The 19,672-nt window shown below is 37.6% G+C and overlaps 1 protein-coding gene across 1 annotated transcript in view; it reads right to left on the minus strand.

Moving 5' to 3' along the window:
* LOC127641302 (DENN domain-containing protein 1B-like) overlaps positions 1–19,672 on the minus strand; it is a 122,204-nt gene that overhangs the window by 51,753 nt on the left and 50,779 nt on the right. The window contains exons 4-9 of the mRNA XM_052124211.1: positions 17,443–17,492; positions 16,552–16,671; positions 12,409–12,478; positions 8,520–8,600; positions 4,828–4,881; positions 3,125–3,235 (exon numbers count right to left, since the gene is read on the minus strand). Coding sequence (XP_051980171.1) covers positions 3,125–3,235; positions 4,828–4,881; positions 8,520–8,600; positions 12,409–12,478; positions 16,552–16,671; positions 17,443–17,492 — 486 coding nt within the window. The remainder of the gene's footprint in view (positions 1–3,124; positions 3,236–4,827; positions 4,882–8,519; positions 8,601–12,408; positions 12,479–16,551; positions 16,672–17,442; positions 17,493–19,672) is intronic.

A 19,672-nucleotide genomic window follows, 5' to 3' on the forward strand; every position in this document is an offset into this window, starting at 1 on the left:
CGGCACAGGTGTATCGCTAACATGAGGGTGACATTAAAAAAAGGAAAGGTACAGGTAGGGCGCAGGGCACCAAACACCACTAAACCACCTCCCCCACCACCAACCGCAACACGATACCACAAAGAGGAGAACAGGAAGTGCCAAAGCAAGATAAAATGTCTATTAAAGGTGTGGTAAGAGAGATGCTTGAAGAAGAAACAAAAACATGACGGCATATAGCAGAGCAGAGTGTAAAACAAGAAAGTCAGAAAATGTGTGAGGACAAAAGGAAACTCAGTGGCTAGCACCGCAGGCCAAGATGGGATCTGGTCTTGTTAGCATACCACTGACAGCATGATGAGAAGGCGGCTGTCAAGACTCTGGGCCGGCCGAGGGCGTCTCGCAGATGAAACGAGCCAGGGCCTCCCAGTTGACTAGTTAGAGGGATCCTGATGCAGCACAATTATACTGGCATATGACAAGACTGCATGGGCGGCTGCCTCCCAGAGCCTGCGACATGGTTTTAAAACAGTGGTACTTCTTTACCTTTGGTCACAAAACAGCAATAAGTCAACTGATGCATTGTTGTAAGATCATGATTTATTCCTTTGCTTTCCAATACAGGCAAGCGTGCGCCCATGTTCTGCTAGACTGACACAGCAGGTTCACTGAGGGCACCAAACACTGAGGGTCCACCAGCTGCATGCATAATGGATTCTCTTTCTCTCTCATTCTCTTTCCTCTCTTTATTTATCTTGTTGGCTTGCTGGAGATACAGTGACAATCGGCTCTGGGCTGACCACACCCTGGCTATCTCTGACCTTAAAACTAGAGATGAACAGATGTATTGGTCGAAAATCTATAGAAGTACGCTCACTGAGGACTTTATTAGGAACACCTGTACACCTACATATTCATGCAATTATATAACCAGCCAATCATGTGTCAGCAGTGTAATGTATAAAATCATGCAGATACAGGTCAGGAGCTTCAGTTAATGTTCACATCAACCATCAAAATGGGGAAAAATGTGATCTCAGTGATTTGGACCGTGGCATGATTGTTGGTGCCAGATGGGCTGGTTTGAGTATTTCTGTAACTGCTGATCTCCTGGGATTTTCACACACAACAGTCTCTAGAATTTACAGACGGCCAGACTGGTTCGAGCTGACAGAAAGGCTATGGTAACTCAGATAACCACTCTGTTGTAGTGAGCAGAATAACATCTCAGAATGCACAATCTTCAGGGGGATGGTCTACGACAGCTGAAGAACATGCCAGGCACTTTTTTTAGGACTATAGTGTATATTTGGTAAATGTGTTTACCAAAGTTTATAGTTTATGCACGTCTTCTTATCGAATAAAAAATTGATCAACCTCGAGTGAGTTTAAACATTTTTATGTGCATTTTTAAGAGTTTATTTGCATCTTGGTGTTTCCATCCAGCATTTTTATACAACATCACACAATTTCTATTAAAATATGTGGAAGGAAGCCCAGCTTATGACAGTAGAGTTATAATTTGTGAGCTTTGCATTGCTAGAATTACACGAGGTGGAACTACCGTTAACATTTTTTACAGCGCTATTTTGATTACTCGTCTTAATAGCTAAACACAACTAGGGATTCGGAGGCTGCTTCAGCAAAAAGGAACAAGTTTTATCATTCAGAATTCACTTAGTGTTTTAAAAACATTAAACAATTAAGAAATCTTACTAGTTTAATATGAGCCTAACAAAAGCCTAATAAAAAATCAGCTAATGTGAGTTAATAATGTGCTTTTTGGTTCAATGTTTTGTTTATAACTTAAACTAGTAAATCTGAAACATGGAAAACATGTAGAGACATAGGAAAATGTTATTATTTATATTTCTTTTGAAGTTGAGCAATTAATGATCAGTGATTTGAAAGTGATTTGGTAGCATAAAAAATAAGAACCACCAAACTATCGGTATATGCAGATGGTGTTCTAAAAATCGGTATCAGCACACAGAATTAGTTTTTGTAGAAATAGAACTGCCATGTCAATTCAACAAATTGGCCATATGTCCATTTATGGAACAACGCTTGCAGTTTTGCAGCTGCTTGGGGCTGCCAAGGAACAGAGGAAGACGGATGGTTTCGGGACTTGAGAAGATGAAAGTCTTAACTGAGGTGGAACCTTAATAGCACTAGTCTTCAGAGTAACTCATTTGGCATATTAGTTTTCATAAACTCAAGGTTGCCCACCCTCCCATTCCGCACAGTAAATCACATTAAGAGAGGGTAAAAAAAAAAAAAAAAAAACTCTTTACCCAAGAGACTAATGATTTACACATTCTAACCCCTCAAGTCAGGGAGCACACAGAATGAAGGCGGCAGCCCGGAGGAGTGAATACTCCACGGATTGGGTCATTCCGACAGCCTCCTCCGGAGCCGAGGGGAGCCCCTCGGTTCCGGCACTCACTCTCTCTTCACAGATGCTCCTGGGGGATATCGAGAGATAAGGAGTGAATGACATCACTCGCCGCTTTTCCACCAACTGTCCTGAAAGTTTGGATCATCGTCTGCCCCTGTGTGATAAGCACCCACTCCCTTTTTCAGGCAGATAAGCCAAATAGAAAATATGTAGAAGAGTCTGGAATCTAATAAGGGATAAGTGAATAAGTGAATTTACAGCTAGCCTGATGCTAAGATGGACAAGCATGAAGAAAAACACCAAACAAGAGAGCTGAATCAGTGTAAAGTATGTCATGGACACACGTTTGTTTTATACATTGGTTAAAACAAAAACATTACTTCAAAATTAGTTTTGAGCAGTAATAATCACGATCCAATTATGATATTCTGATGTATCTGGACTATGTATTGAATTGTGACATTATGATGTGTACTATATAATGAGGTAGATAGAAGATGATACTCAGCTCTAGAAACTTAGTAAGACCTATGCTTCTGCATCTTTCACCAGTGAGACTATGAATACATTCATCACACATCGTGTTCATTTAAGACATTTCAAAACACATTATTTTAAATCCAACAACAGTGCAAATGAATCCCAAAAGATATATTTTAATTTATTGAATACAACAATGTATATTAATATATCTGAACAACAAGAAAGCTGTCTAAAGTGTAAATGGGAATGACAGCGGGAACTCACAGTGCTAAGCTTGCTTGAGGTAATGATGATGCGTCGCTCATGAAGCATGCTGGCATAGAGGTGCAACATGTTGTTCACATCCACTGCTACAAAGTACTCAGTTAAATTTCTCTGGAAGGAGGGAAAATGGAATATGTTGGATGTAGAGGCATTGATGGTTGACTTTTTATACAACTAAAAATATATAGAAGTTCCCCTGTAGTATTTGGACACTTACGCCAAACTTAAAAAAGTCACTGCATTAGCTAAAATATCAGAAATTGGAAACAATTGATGCTAAAATGTGCATTTTAACTAGCATGTTATGAATGCTTAATAATTACATGTATTCATACCATAATCAAAAATATTGTATGCCCTAATTCATACCATTCATGCAATTTTACCACAATGTAGCAAAAATAGTCTATTATAGTGAGATTAAAAGGAGAAATAATTGCATTTTGCTACAGTCTGCTTTGCGTTATATTCATTACTGTAATAAAAACTTTGACTTGTGACGTTGATGTCAAAAGAATGGTGTTGCTCTAACTAACCTAGTCCTAGTTCCATCAAGTCCTCTGCAAAAACACTTTTTTTCAGTACGCGATGAACATTTATAGCATATATAATTAAGTCTGATGACCATTAAACCATACTGAACTTTTATGTACAAGTTAACAATATTGAAACTCTTAATAAATGCTTTGCAGGTGTTCACTTCACATACATTCTCATATGTTACTTAAGTGTTAAGCATTCATAACATGCAATGTAAAATGGCGCACTATTCAGCACCCTTTTTATGCATGTTGTTAAGCTGCGTACACACTGCCAGCGACTTTATCGCTGCAGGTCGCCAGTGGCTGGCGGTGAAGTCGCTAGTGGGTGTTCCCACTACTGGTTGCCTAGTAACGTTTATAAATGACATTCACGGATGCCATTCCATTGCTGTTGACAGCGAATCTCTTTTCTTGCCACTAAAAACAAACATTTTGTAGGGAAAAAACTAAATATAAATGGAATCAGTACATAAAATGCTTTATATCAAAGATGAATGAGCAACAATGCGTGCTGTTTGCCAGAGCGGCTGTTTATCTGTGGCGAAAATGCAAATGTCGGTCTGTCTGGGTCCATAAAATCCCCGCGATCTCAGATACTCCTTTCCACGCAGTATTTTTCTTTAAAATGTCCTTGTACGTGGGAAGAGACATATCATAGAGCACTGGAACATTTCTAACAGCAAGAATTAGCCTTTCATCCATCTTTCCGTTACTGCAGGAGCTGAGAGAAAGAGAGAAGGATCACGTGAGCTCTCCGTCGTCTCTCCTATTGGCTGTCGCTTCCGTTAGTCGCTCCAAAGTTGAACTTTTCCCAACTTTGTCGCGTCGCTGGACACGCCCACATCTAGCGCCAACGGTCGCGACAGCTCGTATCGCCGGAAGTCGCTGTGCTCGCATTGAAAATGAATGGTATTGAGTCGCTGTCGCGCGCGATGTCGCTGGCAGTGTGTATGTACCTTTATAACTGCAAATCATTGATTTATAACGCATTTGTAAATGTATTAGTCTTTAATGAACCACTTTATAATCCCTATATTATTAAGTTTTACCATGATATCTAATGCAATTAAATACATTTTAAATGCTAAAGTGCTCAATCTCACTTTAAGAGTGCATTGAATACTGGTTTAAAAAAACATTACTAAAATAACATATACTCACACTTTCAGGTATGGTGGGGATACCATTTATATCAGGAGCTATGAAGTATGAATGCTGAGGAAAAGACAAAAGCAGATAAAGAAAAGGTCACCATAAAGCAACCCTCCCAAGTTACAGTCAATTTGTATGGACCCTCTTCCCTCACTGTCTGTTTCGCACCAATAAACTGTGATTGACATGAACTGCGTCTGTGCTTGTTAACATTATAAAATATATACAGACAACAGATAAGATACATGAAGTCAACAAACGTTGATCCCCTGTGGACACTACCAGAGGAGGCTCCACACATTGGACAGAAAGTCTTAATTACGGTACAAAAGCCAACTGGTCTGTTCTGAAATTATCAGAGGGGTCTGCCAGGCGTGTGTTTGAACAAGTGAGCAGGTTTAATGTCTGGATCAAAGAGGCTCCGGAGCAAAGATATCATGCTGCATAATAACTTTAGCACTTTTGTTTTCTTTGTGCTTTGAACGTGCTTTGCTCTTTCCCAAGGATGGGCCGCACTTTGTCGAGTAAAGAGTACCCATCTGTTGCTTAATATGCAGATTAAACAAATGCAAGTACAGCTCCTGAATACTCAAGAGATCTCTTAAAGGGATAGTTCACACAAAAATGAAAATTCTGTCTCATATTCTCACATTCATCTTGATACATACCATTTGACTCACTTTCTTTCATGGAAAAAAAAAGGGGAGATTTGGAATAAAATAAAACTTACAAAATAATTAAATTTTTTGGAGTGAACTATCACGTTACGCTTTTTTATTGGATTACAGTGATTAAATGACAACAGATTTGTAGGCATTGCTGTGCAATGTCAAATCAATTATCTAGGATTTTTGATCTTTGTGTCTAGAATAATTTCACTTTAATCACACAGCATAAACAGTTTAAAGATAACAATAAAGCAGTCAAAGATCTTCCCCGCGGTTTTCTTGCCTGTGTGCTGACACATGTTTATTTTCCCATAGCGAGCGCAGCTGACTGCCCAGTGTGTCGTGGACTGTAGTTCCAGCTGGTGGTAGCCAACACTTTCCAGCAGTGTTTATAAAAATCACACATTACCAGAGTGCTTGTTATTATTGCTCTCTGCCTGCCACTTCCTGTAGTGCGATCGGGATACCAGACCCAGCACCCACCACCACACCCAAACACACACCTACGAGATCTTTGATTTAAACATTACTGCCCACACAACACTTCTCAAATTCCACACGCAATCAAACATTCATGTTTCCAATCATATTATTAAAAAGATATTTCTCCCAAAAAATTGAATTCTGTCACTTTGGAGAATTAAAGTGGAAAGTGACAGAGATAAGTAAACCCACCACCTACTAGAAGACAGTGAAGACAATACCAAAAAATTATATAGAATGACCTGACATGCTAGCGTAGTCAGATTTCAGCATCAGAATTGTGCTGTGTACAATGGAATCTACTTCTTTGACTACTGTTGAACTGGAGTGTCTAAATTAAGCTTTAGAAAAGGCACTAATGGTCACATATTTCTCAGCAATAATTAAGCAATAAAATGCTCTGTAGTTCACTCTGGATGGAAAGCATCTGATAAGTGCCAAGTAAAAAGGAGATATCGTGAAAATTCCAATAGGAAAAACTAGGATTAGTGCCAGGACATGAAATAAAACGTCTAATGTTTTACTGTAATTGTCTTGAGCAGAAATTCAAGGATTAGTTTTTATTATACACCTTTTCTCTATCCATACTCAGATAAAAAGATAAATGAGGGAAGATGGGAAGAGCATCAAGGAGATTTCTTGAGCACAATTGCCTTTTGCTTTCAATTCAAAAGAAACTTTTGATATTTGAAAAGAGAAAACAGCAGTGTGGAAGAGCGTAAATCCTTTAGCGACTTTGATTGTTTTCCAGAAAAGAAGAAACGGGCAACAAAACCCAGGATAGTTTTTGCCATACTTCAAAAAAAGAATAAAACTGGTTTATTTGGCAAAATTGAAAAGCTGTCTCCCATGTGATTAGTGCAGCAGCTCCAGATTTCAGAACTGCCCCGTTCTCTCTCTTTCTTTTCATCACTCTCCCTCCAGTACACTCACTCGCCACTCACAACTGTCTGCTTACTGGATCTTTCACAACTTGCCCAGTGGCAAAATGCAAGTGGTTTTTCTTGTGAAATGAAGGAAAGGGTCAATTTAAATCAGATGTACATTGAATGATAGATGGATTATACAGACAGACAGAAATAAAGACAAATAGACAGAAACATGGTTGGATGGACGGATGGAGACAGACATGAAGATAAATAGATATAGATAGAAAAAAAAAACCAGACAGACAGACAATATTGACCGATAGACGGACAATATAGACACAGACAGAAAGACAGATGGACAGTCAGAAAGACAGAGAGACAAAAAGAAAGAAAGAAATAAAGGCACAAATAAAAAAAGATTGGATGGATAGATGGAAAGAAAAAGACAGCTTGAAGGACAGACAGACAGACATGTAGATAAATAGATATAGATAGAAAGAAAAAAGACAGACAGACAATATAGACACAGACAGATGGACAGTCAGACAGACAATATAGACAGACAAACAGACAGAAAGGACAGGCACAAAGAATAAAGATTGGATTACAGATGGAAAGGAAATGCTGGATTGAAAGACAGACAGACAGACAGACAGACAAAAGAATGAATACAACGACAGACAGAAAAAAAAAACTAAAGATTGGAAGGATGGTTAAAAAGAATAAGACTTTGAAGCACAAACTGATAGACAAAGAAAACGGGTGGATGGATGGATGAAAAGAAAAAGATGGATTGAAGTACAGCTAGACATGTATATAAATAGATATAGAAAAAAAGACAGAAAGGAAGACAGACTTCCTTTAGGATGGGTAAAAAGTAAAAGACATTTCGAAGGACAGACAGGCATGTAGATAAAAAGATATTAAGACGGACAGATAGATAGATATGTAGATATATAATGACATACAGAAAGAAAACATGGATGGATGGATGGATGGATGGATGGATGGATGGATGGATGGATGGATGGATGGATGGATGGATGGATGGATGGATGGATGGATGGATGGATGGATGGATGGATGGATGGATGGATGGAATAAATATACGTATTGAAGGACAGACAGGCAGACATATAAATAGATATAGATAGAAAAAAAAGAAAAAAGACAGATAGATGGATAGACAAACTGCAATATTTTTACAGCCTGATGGCAGCAGAAGTCAAAATTCCAAATAATTTATACAGTAAATCAAAATATAAGCCATTTAATCATGTGATGTCAAAGAGTAAACCTTAAGGAGATACTACATCAATGTTATAACATGTTCCATGACTCCACTACAAAATACACATGCAAGAATAATTAAGCTAGCATGAGCATAATGTTACTGACAGCAACATCATCCAGTCCTCTGTAAACTGACACTTCACAAATCACTCAAAAGGTTCCACAGTGCTAGTGTAATCATGTTTAACTAGTTACAATCTCAGATAGAAGGTTTGTCTTTGACTGGCAGGCTCCTTAAGATGGTGTTAACCTATGATTGCTGCTGGATTTGACGAGTTGCACAAGTGGCCATTAGAATTAACGCTGTGCAGCTGGCTCTTATCAGAGCGAGAGGCCGTCGGTCCTACTTCTGTTTTTAAACAAACCGTCAGCCCTTACCAGTACCTACCACACTCAGATTGACTGGTGTATTCGGCTTTGGCACAGGGTGGTTGTGCAGCGTTTCCAACATGTCATTCAAGTTATCTTCCTGCGAGAAGAAAAAGAAAAACATTAAAAATAAACAAGGAGAAATATAAATACATAAGCACTTATATGCACAACGAAACAACAAGTACTTCCATGATTTAAAGTACTTATCATAAAGTATTCCTCCAGCATGCTACAGAATAGAAATATATCCGGCTGACACGCATTTAACAAGCGAACCTGAGGTTAAGAGACGGTAAACTAGGCTGCGGCAGACGCTTATTATTCCGGGGATGATTTATGGCGAACATTGGCTGTTCTTAATTAACCAAAGGTCCTTGTTTAGAGCGGGCAACTGTAAGAAGCCACTGGAGAACTGCTGTACCACAAAACAGGCCTCAGGATTATAACGCTGAGCTTTTACAAGCTTTTATGACAAGAGTGCACTTTACCCTCTCAAACTTGGTTTAGAATAGTAATACTGTTGCTGTTAAACATAGTCTGAAACTGAAATATTAGGCCCATATTAAGATATTTAGCCTTTTTTTATTATGAGTTCCCAGATTAGCTATCTTGCGAATTTCAGCATATATGTCTATGTGTTTGTACATATGTGTGTGTGGCGTATGTGAGCGGCTGTCACAAGAGCCTGGATGCTCACACGCATGGTCAGTAACACAGCCTGAGGAAACACTTCATTTACCCTCGCCATAAACCTTCATCGCTCTTGTCCTTCCTCGTCAGTCAATGCTGGATCACGCAAAACGGCACAGAAAAAGTCCAATCATGATTACTCGTTCACTAAATAATTCATTTAACCAACATGCTAGATTTTAGTTTGTAAAAAAATAAAATAAATCAAAACAATATTTTTTGTTATATATTGGGCCTCATGATTTACGAGCAAAAGGAATTGGAGTGATTGATTTGTAAAATAGTTCTTGTGTAAATTATTAAATTCAATGCAAATGTCTGTATTGCTCATTTGTAAAGGCATTCATACATAAATAGTTACATTCAATGTAAATATCTGTGTAAATCATTTGTAAACCATACTTTCTTAAATCGAACAATGCACATTTATGTAACTCGTTTGTAAAAACATTCTTATGTAAATAGTTTTTATCTTATGCAAATTTTTGGGCAAATCCTTTGCCAAACCATTCTTACATGCATTGTTGTATTCAATACTAAATTCTATGTAAATAATTTAAAAAAAAGTAATACAAATTGTCTTCTTCAAAACACAAATTTGTTTGCAAGACCATTTTTACATAACTGAACTTACATAAGAATGGTCTTACAGAGGGAAATTCATGTTGAAGAATTTATGTCTTGCATATTGTGGAGGGCCAAAAAAGAAATCATTAAATACATAAAAAATAAATAAAAATGATTAAATCAACTGTTTTTCATGCAAGCACAAGCTTTGTGTCTTTTTATATTAATTTTCAGGATAATGGGTATCGGCATGCCACTCAACGAAATCAGGCGTCTCCTTTCCAAATTTATATTGCTAAAACTACAAGGGACACTTATAAAAAATAAAATTTGATTGAATGATATATATATATATATATATATATATATATATATATATATATATATATATATATATAAAATGATTTGTTTGTGTAGAGGAGGCTTGGTCTTCCTCACTTTCAGCAGCTCCGTTTCACATATATAAATGACAGCCTACTGATAAAGAAACTCCGAACGCTTCTCAGAGTTTGCCTTTCTCTTTCACACTGGCTTCATACAGATTCTGTTTTTGATGAATATTTTCATCCCCTTTACTAATTCAGTCTTTTCATCCTCTACTGCTGCTGTTAAACTTTCAAGAAGAAAAAAGAAAGATTTGGAACAGTATATTTCCTGACAATTTGTTTTCCCGTATATCACACGGACTGACTTCCTGTTCGATGCTCGGTCTGTTAAATGTCAACAATGCTGCAAAGCAAAGCGCAGCCAATCGGCTGTGTCTGTTTCACGGAGATAGATTATAGACATTTTTCTTTTTCATCTCCTTTGTCTTTGGACGAAACAAACAAATCACTAAAGTGTGTGCGGTGGTGGTGAGGGGTGGGGTTCAGTTGCATTTTTGCTTTCTGATGTTGAATGGCAGGAATAAGGGTAATTTCAATGCTATTTGAGACATGGGGTCAACAGGGGGTCAAGAAAGCCAAGCTCGGCCACATGAAACTTGAAAATAACGTTAAGCAGAAAAGCTCTCGTTAGTAATATTTCTAATTAAACAAGGATATTGTCCAACGTCTTGCTTAAAAAAAAAACTTTTGGTTACTGTTTGATCTGTTTACATACAGAAATGGTAATTAATGTATCATATCGACTGTTGCAGATGCAAACACATCTGCCTTATGACACTTCCAGGAGTGCCAACACAAATATCTCGTGTCATGCACATGTCATTGACAAGTGCACGGAGAACAAATGAATGGCAACTCTTTGCGATTACGATCGGGGTAGCCATCAGTTTATTTATTAAAGTTTCTTTTCCACACCAATTCTATTAAATTATTGTTTAGCTTACTTTTGAAAAATTGTCAGCAAATTTCCCTGTATTATATTAAATAAATTGCCAAAGGAATGAAGCATTAAATTAAAACAATAAATGACCAAATAAAAAAATCATATTGTTAGGCCTATATACTTGCCCTATCTTTACACAAACTTAAATTAGCTTTAGCCTGTATTGTAGACAAAAAAAGTCTTCTTCAGAAAATGAAAATTGCATTATGATGCTAAAATAAATTTTTGATGACAATCAAGTTCAGTTGGTTGTTAAAAGTTGCTGGAGATAATGCAGTTGTTATGACAATACTTTAGATGAGATGATTGATCAAAATAGCCAATTGAATATCAGGAATGTATCATATGTAAACCCTGATATTCCACCCCATAAATTTTTCTTTAACAGCTGTGCACACCGGATATACAGATCAATGGATGGTCCTTATACGAAGACTGAAAGTTTCCCCTACTTGGTAGAGGTTGCCAGCTTAAACAGGGCTAAGACGATTCACTTCCGGGTCAGAACCGGTGGCAACCTGCTATAGGCGCAACATCAGGATTACAGTCCAATCAGAAGGGCTCCCTTTTGATTCCAATTCCTCATCTTCTGATTGCATTTAATTGTGAAATGAAAATGACAGTAAGCTGGCTAATATCAATTAATTGTCTCAATACGCTCCCCCATTTTACCAAAACGGAGGGGAATTAGGGACATCTGGGAGGCAAAAGATACACCATTAGCGCTATACACACATTTCTGTATGGAAATGGCTTAAGTGCAGATTTCTTTTGCGATAAACCAAAACTTTTTTTTTTTTAAGCATGACGTCCTCACGCACACCATTTTTATTGATATAAGGCCATTTGAATGGAAACAGGCAAAAAAGTTTATGCATTTTCACCTGGTCGACAACAAAACGGCACGAAAAGTTGAGGTTAATAACGAACTATTTATCTAAAATTCTAATCCAATTACTTTACTAATTACTTAATTGGAAAGTAATCCCATTACTAATTATTTTACTTTTAAGTTTTTCTACACTTTTCAACTCAACAAATTCTAAATAATGTCTGTATTTCTTCCTAGTTCATTGTTACACACAAGTCATACACTCAGCACTCCTTCACAGGGTCGTTACAGGGCCATAATTCATGTATTCTACATAAATAATACATTAGAAATATGTATAACCCTATAATGTACTCCGTAACTAATCTGATTATAGTAATCTAAAATGTAATGCATTACACTACTTTTTTACATTGTCATTGGATTACACCCAACACTGGTCATATCTATTGTGAAATATTTTTCAAGTTGAAGACCCTTAACTTACCTGTTTTTTTGATAAGTAGTCTGCAAGAGTATTCAGCAGCTTATAGTAAATCTCGAACCATGGGAGATAGCTATCAAAAAAGAGAAAATTATTTAAATTAAAAGGTTATTCAAAAGTGCCCAATTCAAAAGGGTACAGTGCTGTACTCTCATGCAACCACCGCCTAAAATATATTTGTACCATGAAAGTAGTTTATACCTTCTGTGAAGACCCGTCTCACCTTGACTTTTAACTTTGTAGGCTTTGGGGCATTTTCAGCTACAGCGAACCTTATTATCACATTCTTTGTACTCGCTGACATTTGCATTTTATACATTCCAGCCACGACTGCATTTTGAGGAGTGGGCTAAGTAAAAGTATTTGGTTTCTTCAAGAAAAACATGATTGGACCACTGTAGCCTGTAATGCACGAGGGATGGGATGGTTTACAAGCATGCTGCGCCCAGATGCACAAGCTGAAGCACAGTGTCGTACATTAAGCCACTACGTGTTTTTTATATCAGGGATTTTTGATGGAGTTCTTAAAATTCACTTCCTAACAGGATTAAAAATAATAATTTACACCATATCAGTTTGTATTAACTAATCACACAATGGCTAGCCAAGAGATACTGCAAAGTATCTGCAACATTGTGTGTTTGAGCCTGACAGATTCTTGGCAAAGTTGACAGGCCTTTAAAGATGGAACGCGGCCAAAGTGTTGTATTGGCTTGAAGGTTGCAAGAACACACACCATTTATTTTGTTATGCAATCTAGTGAAAAAAATGTGGCCAGCTAACGGGCTCCAACTTTTTCTTTCCTTGTATGTAATTGTGATTACAAGCATTTCAATTCGGTTTGAAATCTCACACTTAACCAAGACCGATTACATCAGCTATTCCTTTCAAATGCAGAGCTTAATTTTTGTTTGTCACAAAAGCTTCATTCCATTCACAGGCAAAGATGCGGCAAATGAAAAAGAATATTAAATTAATGGATGACTAGAAACAGCACATTAAGAAAAAGGTTTCATATCGTTGGATCCCAGAAACACGCAGTCTCGACTGGAGATCTTTCGCCTCTTTTATTTTTTTTTATCCTTCTATGGGTCAGTGAGCTCTCCAGCAGACTGGAATTATCAGACAACAAAAAACACCACTATGTGTATCTAATGCAAATTTTCATATTGCCGAATCCATAGAGGGGGCCAGTGGCATGCCGTTCCCAGGAATGTGTGCTCAAGCGTGAGAGTTTAAAGTCTGGGTGACCATTAACCTAAAACAATCATCTCTTAACGTGGGAATATTTTGACATGCATGACAATATTCGCAAACCAGGTCACACTATCTAAATGAAATGTGTCTATGCAAATCGCACACGGACAAGAAAAACTGATCCACAGCTGGGATTGCAATGTACAAACAAAATATCACTGTGTTTTGGTTTCTGTGACGCATTATTTAAAATATCGTAAAGGCCCGACGACACCTTTCTGAAGCTCCTTGCATTGCACAACAAAGAAAAAAATAATTATCTCACTCTTTCTTGTTCTTTGTTTAAAATGCAAGGCTCCTGCATGCTAATCCCTTATTTTTCACTTGTGAAGGGGATTTAAAGCAGAGCCTTCACTGTCAGGAAGGCGTGACAGGCCTCAGAGAACACAAACACTCATTATACTCCTAAATAAGAGCATGTAAACCTCTACGGCCCTTTTAGCTTCTCAGCTTGGAATAGTGCTTTGTGTACGTGGAGAGTAAACCTACTTATCTGTGTCTTACTGGCAATCCCTAACAAACCTCTTCCTTTCCATCATATAAGCTTAAGCAAATGGCTCACTAGCCAGAAGAAAAAATAATCTGACCACCAATGAACGTTGTAAGGGAATGTGCAGGCTATGACACGATTAGAAAATACATCTTTGTACGTATTTTCAAGAATTAAGAGTAAAAACTTTTGTAGTGTTTACTTAAATGTGTTTACAGAAGTTCTCTTGGTTTTCTTAGCTGGAGTTTCACTTTTTTTAAATGAAATTTTCTGGGTTTAATTCCAACTAAAGTCACATTGCGCCTTTATGTAGAAATTTAACACTGCACACATGGTCTTCGTGTGTTTGTCCTATACGCGTGTGCAGTCGAATAGCCTCTTAAATGAACAAGCATCCTAAATCACCAGGAGGTATTTAGGAGCTTTAAAAGCATGTCAGCCTGCACCTTGTATCCTTCCCTGGATGAGATATGATTATGTCTTGACTTTTTGTGTGTTTAATGTTTAGCAAAGGGAAGGAAATATTGCTAAGTGACCACTGACTGAAGAAAACCTTAACTGTCTGCTCTAGATGCCAAGTCGGGTCCCAGTCATCAAACAAAACATGCAAGAGAGAGGGTCTATTTCATCTGGGGTCTTGCAGATGTCCGAAGGCTATTTGCTCGCATCGTGTCTGAGTGTCCGAGGGCTGAATGGGTGGAGAGGGTGGGGTAAAATGGCATGGGTCTGTTTTTGAAGTGGTTTGGCCTGAAGGAACCCTCGCCTATTTGGCCTGGGCTAAACCTGCAAAGCTACAAAGGGCTATCCACATAAAACTGACCCTCTCATTAGGCAACATCCTCGTGTAAGCTTAGGTGACAATTTTATAGTCCCAGCACTTCAACAACCACAAGGACACAAACTGTTTTAATTACCTTTGTTTTATATTCAGGTGCAGAGTCAGAGTTTAAATGTGTGTGAATGAGAAAATCTATTTAATTAAATACAAATTAAGAATACCTAAATAAATACTCTTTTTAATATAATTTAACAAACTCAACACACACACACACACATATATATATATGTGTGTGAGTGTGTATGCATGTGTATGTGTGTATATATATATATATATATATATATATATATATATATATATATATATGTGCATGTATGGATGTATGTGTGTATGAGTATATATGTGTATGCATGTACACACACACACACACACACACACACACATATATATATCAGTTTTTCTTAGTTTTATATCTACTGTAAATGTCAGCACTTAAAAATTAATTACACTGTTTTCTAGTTTTTTACTTCTTTTGCATGTAAAGCATTCTTTAAATAATAACATTTTATAGAACAAAAACAGAAGGATGAAAAAAAAATTATAATAATAAAACTGTTCTCGAACCTAAACTAATTTATTCCCATAGCTATTTCCTGTATCCTTCTTTAAAAGGGGGCGAAAAGACAAAACTTTCTTTAGGTCTTTTGTTATATTTGTCAGTGTTCTTTCCAAACAGAGCACATAAACAAAGAACTCTGAGGTCTTAAAAGAAAAAAGGACCAAAACTTTGTATGCATTTCTTAATATGAATGGAGCCATGCAAACTACTCAGAATGCATAATGAATTTTATACATCATATGTCAAATTAATTAGCATGTAAAACTCAGTGAAAGGGACAGGGGAGACTCTTGCTAATTGGCAGCAGGGCTTCATGCATAATTATTGGTGAACCGTCTCTGGTATGCCTCTGTGCCTGAATAACGAGGGGAGAGAAAGGGAAGGAAAAAAACAAAGGCCATCCAGGCAAGGGTGGGAGGAGGAGAGATCTCGACAGCAGCTCATCATGACGATGATAAACCTGCGATTGTCCATCAAAATAATGATATGTCCCAGCTGTGCTGCTCTGAATTACTGAATGTATTTGTATTATAAAATACAGTGGTTTAGCGTTCATGTAATGCCTACTATTCTAATAGTTTTTTCATTCTCAGTGGAATGTTTCAGATTGAGCATATGAAAGCAGGCCATTGCTATTATTTTATCATTTAAAACAAATGCACAATAGGAGTATGTGTACCTATATGTGTTGATTATTGTTTCATGAAAGTTATTTATTGTGCGTTTCAAATCCATTTAATTTGAAAATGCGTCATCTGGGATTTTATATTTTACAACAGAATAATCAATCAATCAATTCATTGTCTATGCAGACCAAGATTAAGTGACTAAACGCATTTGAACATTTTCATTTTTTTATTTATTTTTTTAAACACACACACACACACACACACACACACACACACACACACACACACACACGCACACAATTCATACCAAGTCAGAATTTTAAATGTTTAAAATGAAAAACAACAACCACAGTCAGAGGGATTCATCACATACCTGAGTAAGCAGATGCAGATCCTGCAGCCGGAGGTCAGCCTGCAGAAACCAAACCTCTGCTTGCTCTCAATGTCTGTGAGTACAAATGTGAAGTTCTGGCCCACCTGAGTCTGAGACACTCTGCCCAGCCAGAGACACAGAGAAGATAAACACATTTTAAAATTAATAACCTTCTCATAAAAATATACTCTTTGGGCTCATTAACATTTGATGGAAATGTGAACACTTAAAACAAATATATTTTTAGAATATTAATAACAAATTTAATCATGTATGACTAAAACACGTTAAAATGAAAACTGTATTTACCAGTTTGCTTACATTACTTTATACTATATTTTTTATGTAGTCAGTGATGACTTTCAGACAATTATATTCACAAATGCAGAAAGATTAAAGTTTATTTCAAACACAGGCTAATTACTACTCGAAGGTGGCAGTGTTGTTCTTCTCCACTAGATGGCAGCAAGAATTCTTAAGCTGAGAGGATGTGAACTCTAACAGCACAAACTATATACAACAGCCCTTTTTATTTTCTATTTCCATGATTCCACAAGCCAACATACACACACTGCTGTGAGAAAAAGCTGTTCATTGCATTATGCCTGTTAGGATAGACAGCCAAACACATCATTTACTGCTGGTGAAGATCTTTATTTCTATATATTTATGAAAAAGATTTATTTCTTTAGATTTCACAAACACATTAAAAACAGAACTACTATTGAAAATCAAAGGTGTGTGGCCCCACCCTACGAGTCATTTATGAGAGACTTGTGTATGTGAAAATTTGTGCGAGTGTGTTTTTTATAAACAACAACATCTAATTGTTCCTCAGTTCACACGTGTTCAAAAACCATTTTGTGGAAGATTATTGCAAGGGAATTCTACCTTTCCATGTCAAATGGGAAGCAGAACTTAGGCACTGTCTGCAGGACCTCCTGAAAAACAAAAGATGAGAGAATGACATTACAGAACATTTAAAGCATCGCATCCAATACTGGCACACATATACAAATGAGTTGCACACACTTGGGTGTCAATATCTCATAGTCTATTAGTATTACAGTACATTTAAGTCTATCAAACGACATTCCCTAATCAATGACAAATGCTATGAGAGTGACAAACCTTAATCTATGGGATTTCTATGGGCCACAACTGTTAATACATACAGTAGCTGATCACTAAGGGCAAGTAAATGAGTGAATGAATGGACTTACAGCTGACATAAAGGGCAGAGTCATCAGAGTCTAAAATAATTAGCGGCCATTAGCTTGTTGAGCATTGTGCTTGAGCTGGGGAAGGTGTGGGGACGACAGAGGTGACGGCAGATTGTTGGGACAATAGCTAAGCAGCACCAGAGGTTCAGAGGGGGTGAAGAATGAGTCCCAGCCTTTAGGGGTTTACCTTCCGGGACAGCCCCAGAGGGAGAGTCCTCGCACCAGCAGCATATGGATTTCCATAGCCAGATCTGTGCCATATGGGTTAGCCACGTCTGGCCAGTCCTGTACTGTACCCTAGCCATGGGGAATTGCCAGCGATCCCCTGCTCACAGTATAACAAGCTGCCACCATTTAAAAGAAAAGTGTGTGTGTGTTTAGGGATGACTCGATAGTTCACGATGACTGTCCTCCATGTGTGACCATTTGCAATTCCACAACCATTAAATTACCTGTGTATTTGCCGATTGAGAAATTTAGACATTTTGATTGAATTAATTCAATGTGTGTGTGTATGAGTGTATGTGTACTAGCCTGCAAGTGTATCTGTTTTTATTTGCATATACGCGGGCACAGTGTGGATGACGACTGGTTGCTGTTTCTCTGTCGGAGGTGGTGGTGGGGGAAAAGTTAGTATGTGATACAGAGCGCGGCGAGGAGATTGAAGGCTCTGGCAGGCGAGAGAGTAACGTTGGCAGTGGCAGATACATCCATGCCGTGTCGTGCCGTGGCGGATGACTGTAGAGCAGTAAAGCTGTCACAGCGTACGCAAGCCTGATGCTGCCGTATGTGACTGCTACTATCATTAACTCCTATAGGTGCTTCCCTCAAGTGTTTATGCCAAGCTGTGCCATGCTTTTTTTTCCAGAAGTGTATGCAAACGGATGCTGCTCAAATAAAGTGCTTTGCAGATGCAGAAGATGTTGCAGGTCTCATGCCAGCCTCAACAGATTTCCGCCAGTCAGTTTGTGCTCGAGGAAAACTACCTATGAAATTCACACTAGAAATTACACTTGGACTAGTCGAAAGGAAATATTAGTAATGGCATGCAGCTGAACGAATGCATTTATAATGTCAGGAACAACATGTTGGGGGAAACAGTGTCTAAAGGATTAGATAAAATGCAAGGAAACCTATAATTAGGAGTGCTGATATGGAAAAGATGTGGTGAATACCTTTGTCTAACTCCACAGCAAGAAAGGACCATATAAATTGCGCAAAACCACAATCCACTATTTTTTTTGTAAGTTAAGGCTTTAGCTCCTATCATTAAAGTATGCATTCACAACCCATTTTACTTCTGTAATGTGACATTTCATTTGAAACAGTAGTGAAACAGGACATCTGACGATACTCAAAGGGAATATTCAATGTGACAAAAAACAGAGCAGGACCGGGAACTGATTGGATAGTAAAATTGGGCAGTTAATTTAAGGGGAGTTTCTGAAATATGGCCTGGTGACATCAGTTGAAAACAAAAGTTGTTTTAGAGATGGAAAAAGATTACTTTTTGTCTTCTTTGGAACAATATGCACCAATCAATCTTTAAAAATAAGACTAGGAACATGTAATAAGAAAGTAAATGTGGTCAATTTTCATTTCATGTTGACTGCAAGTCCATTTTCAAATACATTTACACGCATCCCTTAAAACAAAGACACTGAGCTTCTAGCTCCGGAGGAAATATTTTCACGATTCTTCTAGTAGAATCTAAACTGCTGTAAGCGTGTGCATTGCACACCTTGTTTCGTCTCGCTCTTTTATTACCATTTATCCAGGTGATCAGGTGACTACAAAAGCGAGCTATGGGAGGAGAGTCAGATAATGTGAAGAGGTGGAACGTGAGATGCAATCGTTCCTGTTATTTGGTTGTACTGTTTTTTTTGTTTTGTTGTTGT

The sequence above is a fragment of the Xyrauchen texanus genome, chromosome 50 (genome assembly GCF_025860055.1).
Source record: "Xyrauchen texanus isolate HMW12.3.18 chromosome 50, RBS_HiC_50CHRs, whole genome shotgun sequence".
Taxonomy (NCBI): Eukaryota; Metazoa; Chordata; class Actinopteri; order Cypriniformes; family Catostomidae; genus Xyrauchen; species Xyrauchen texanus.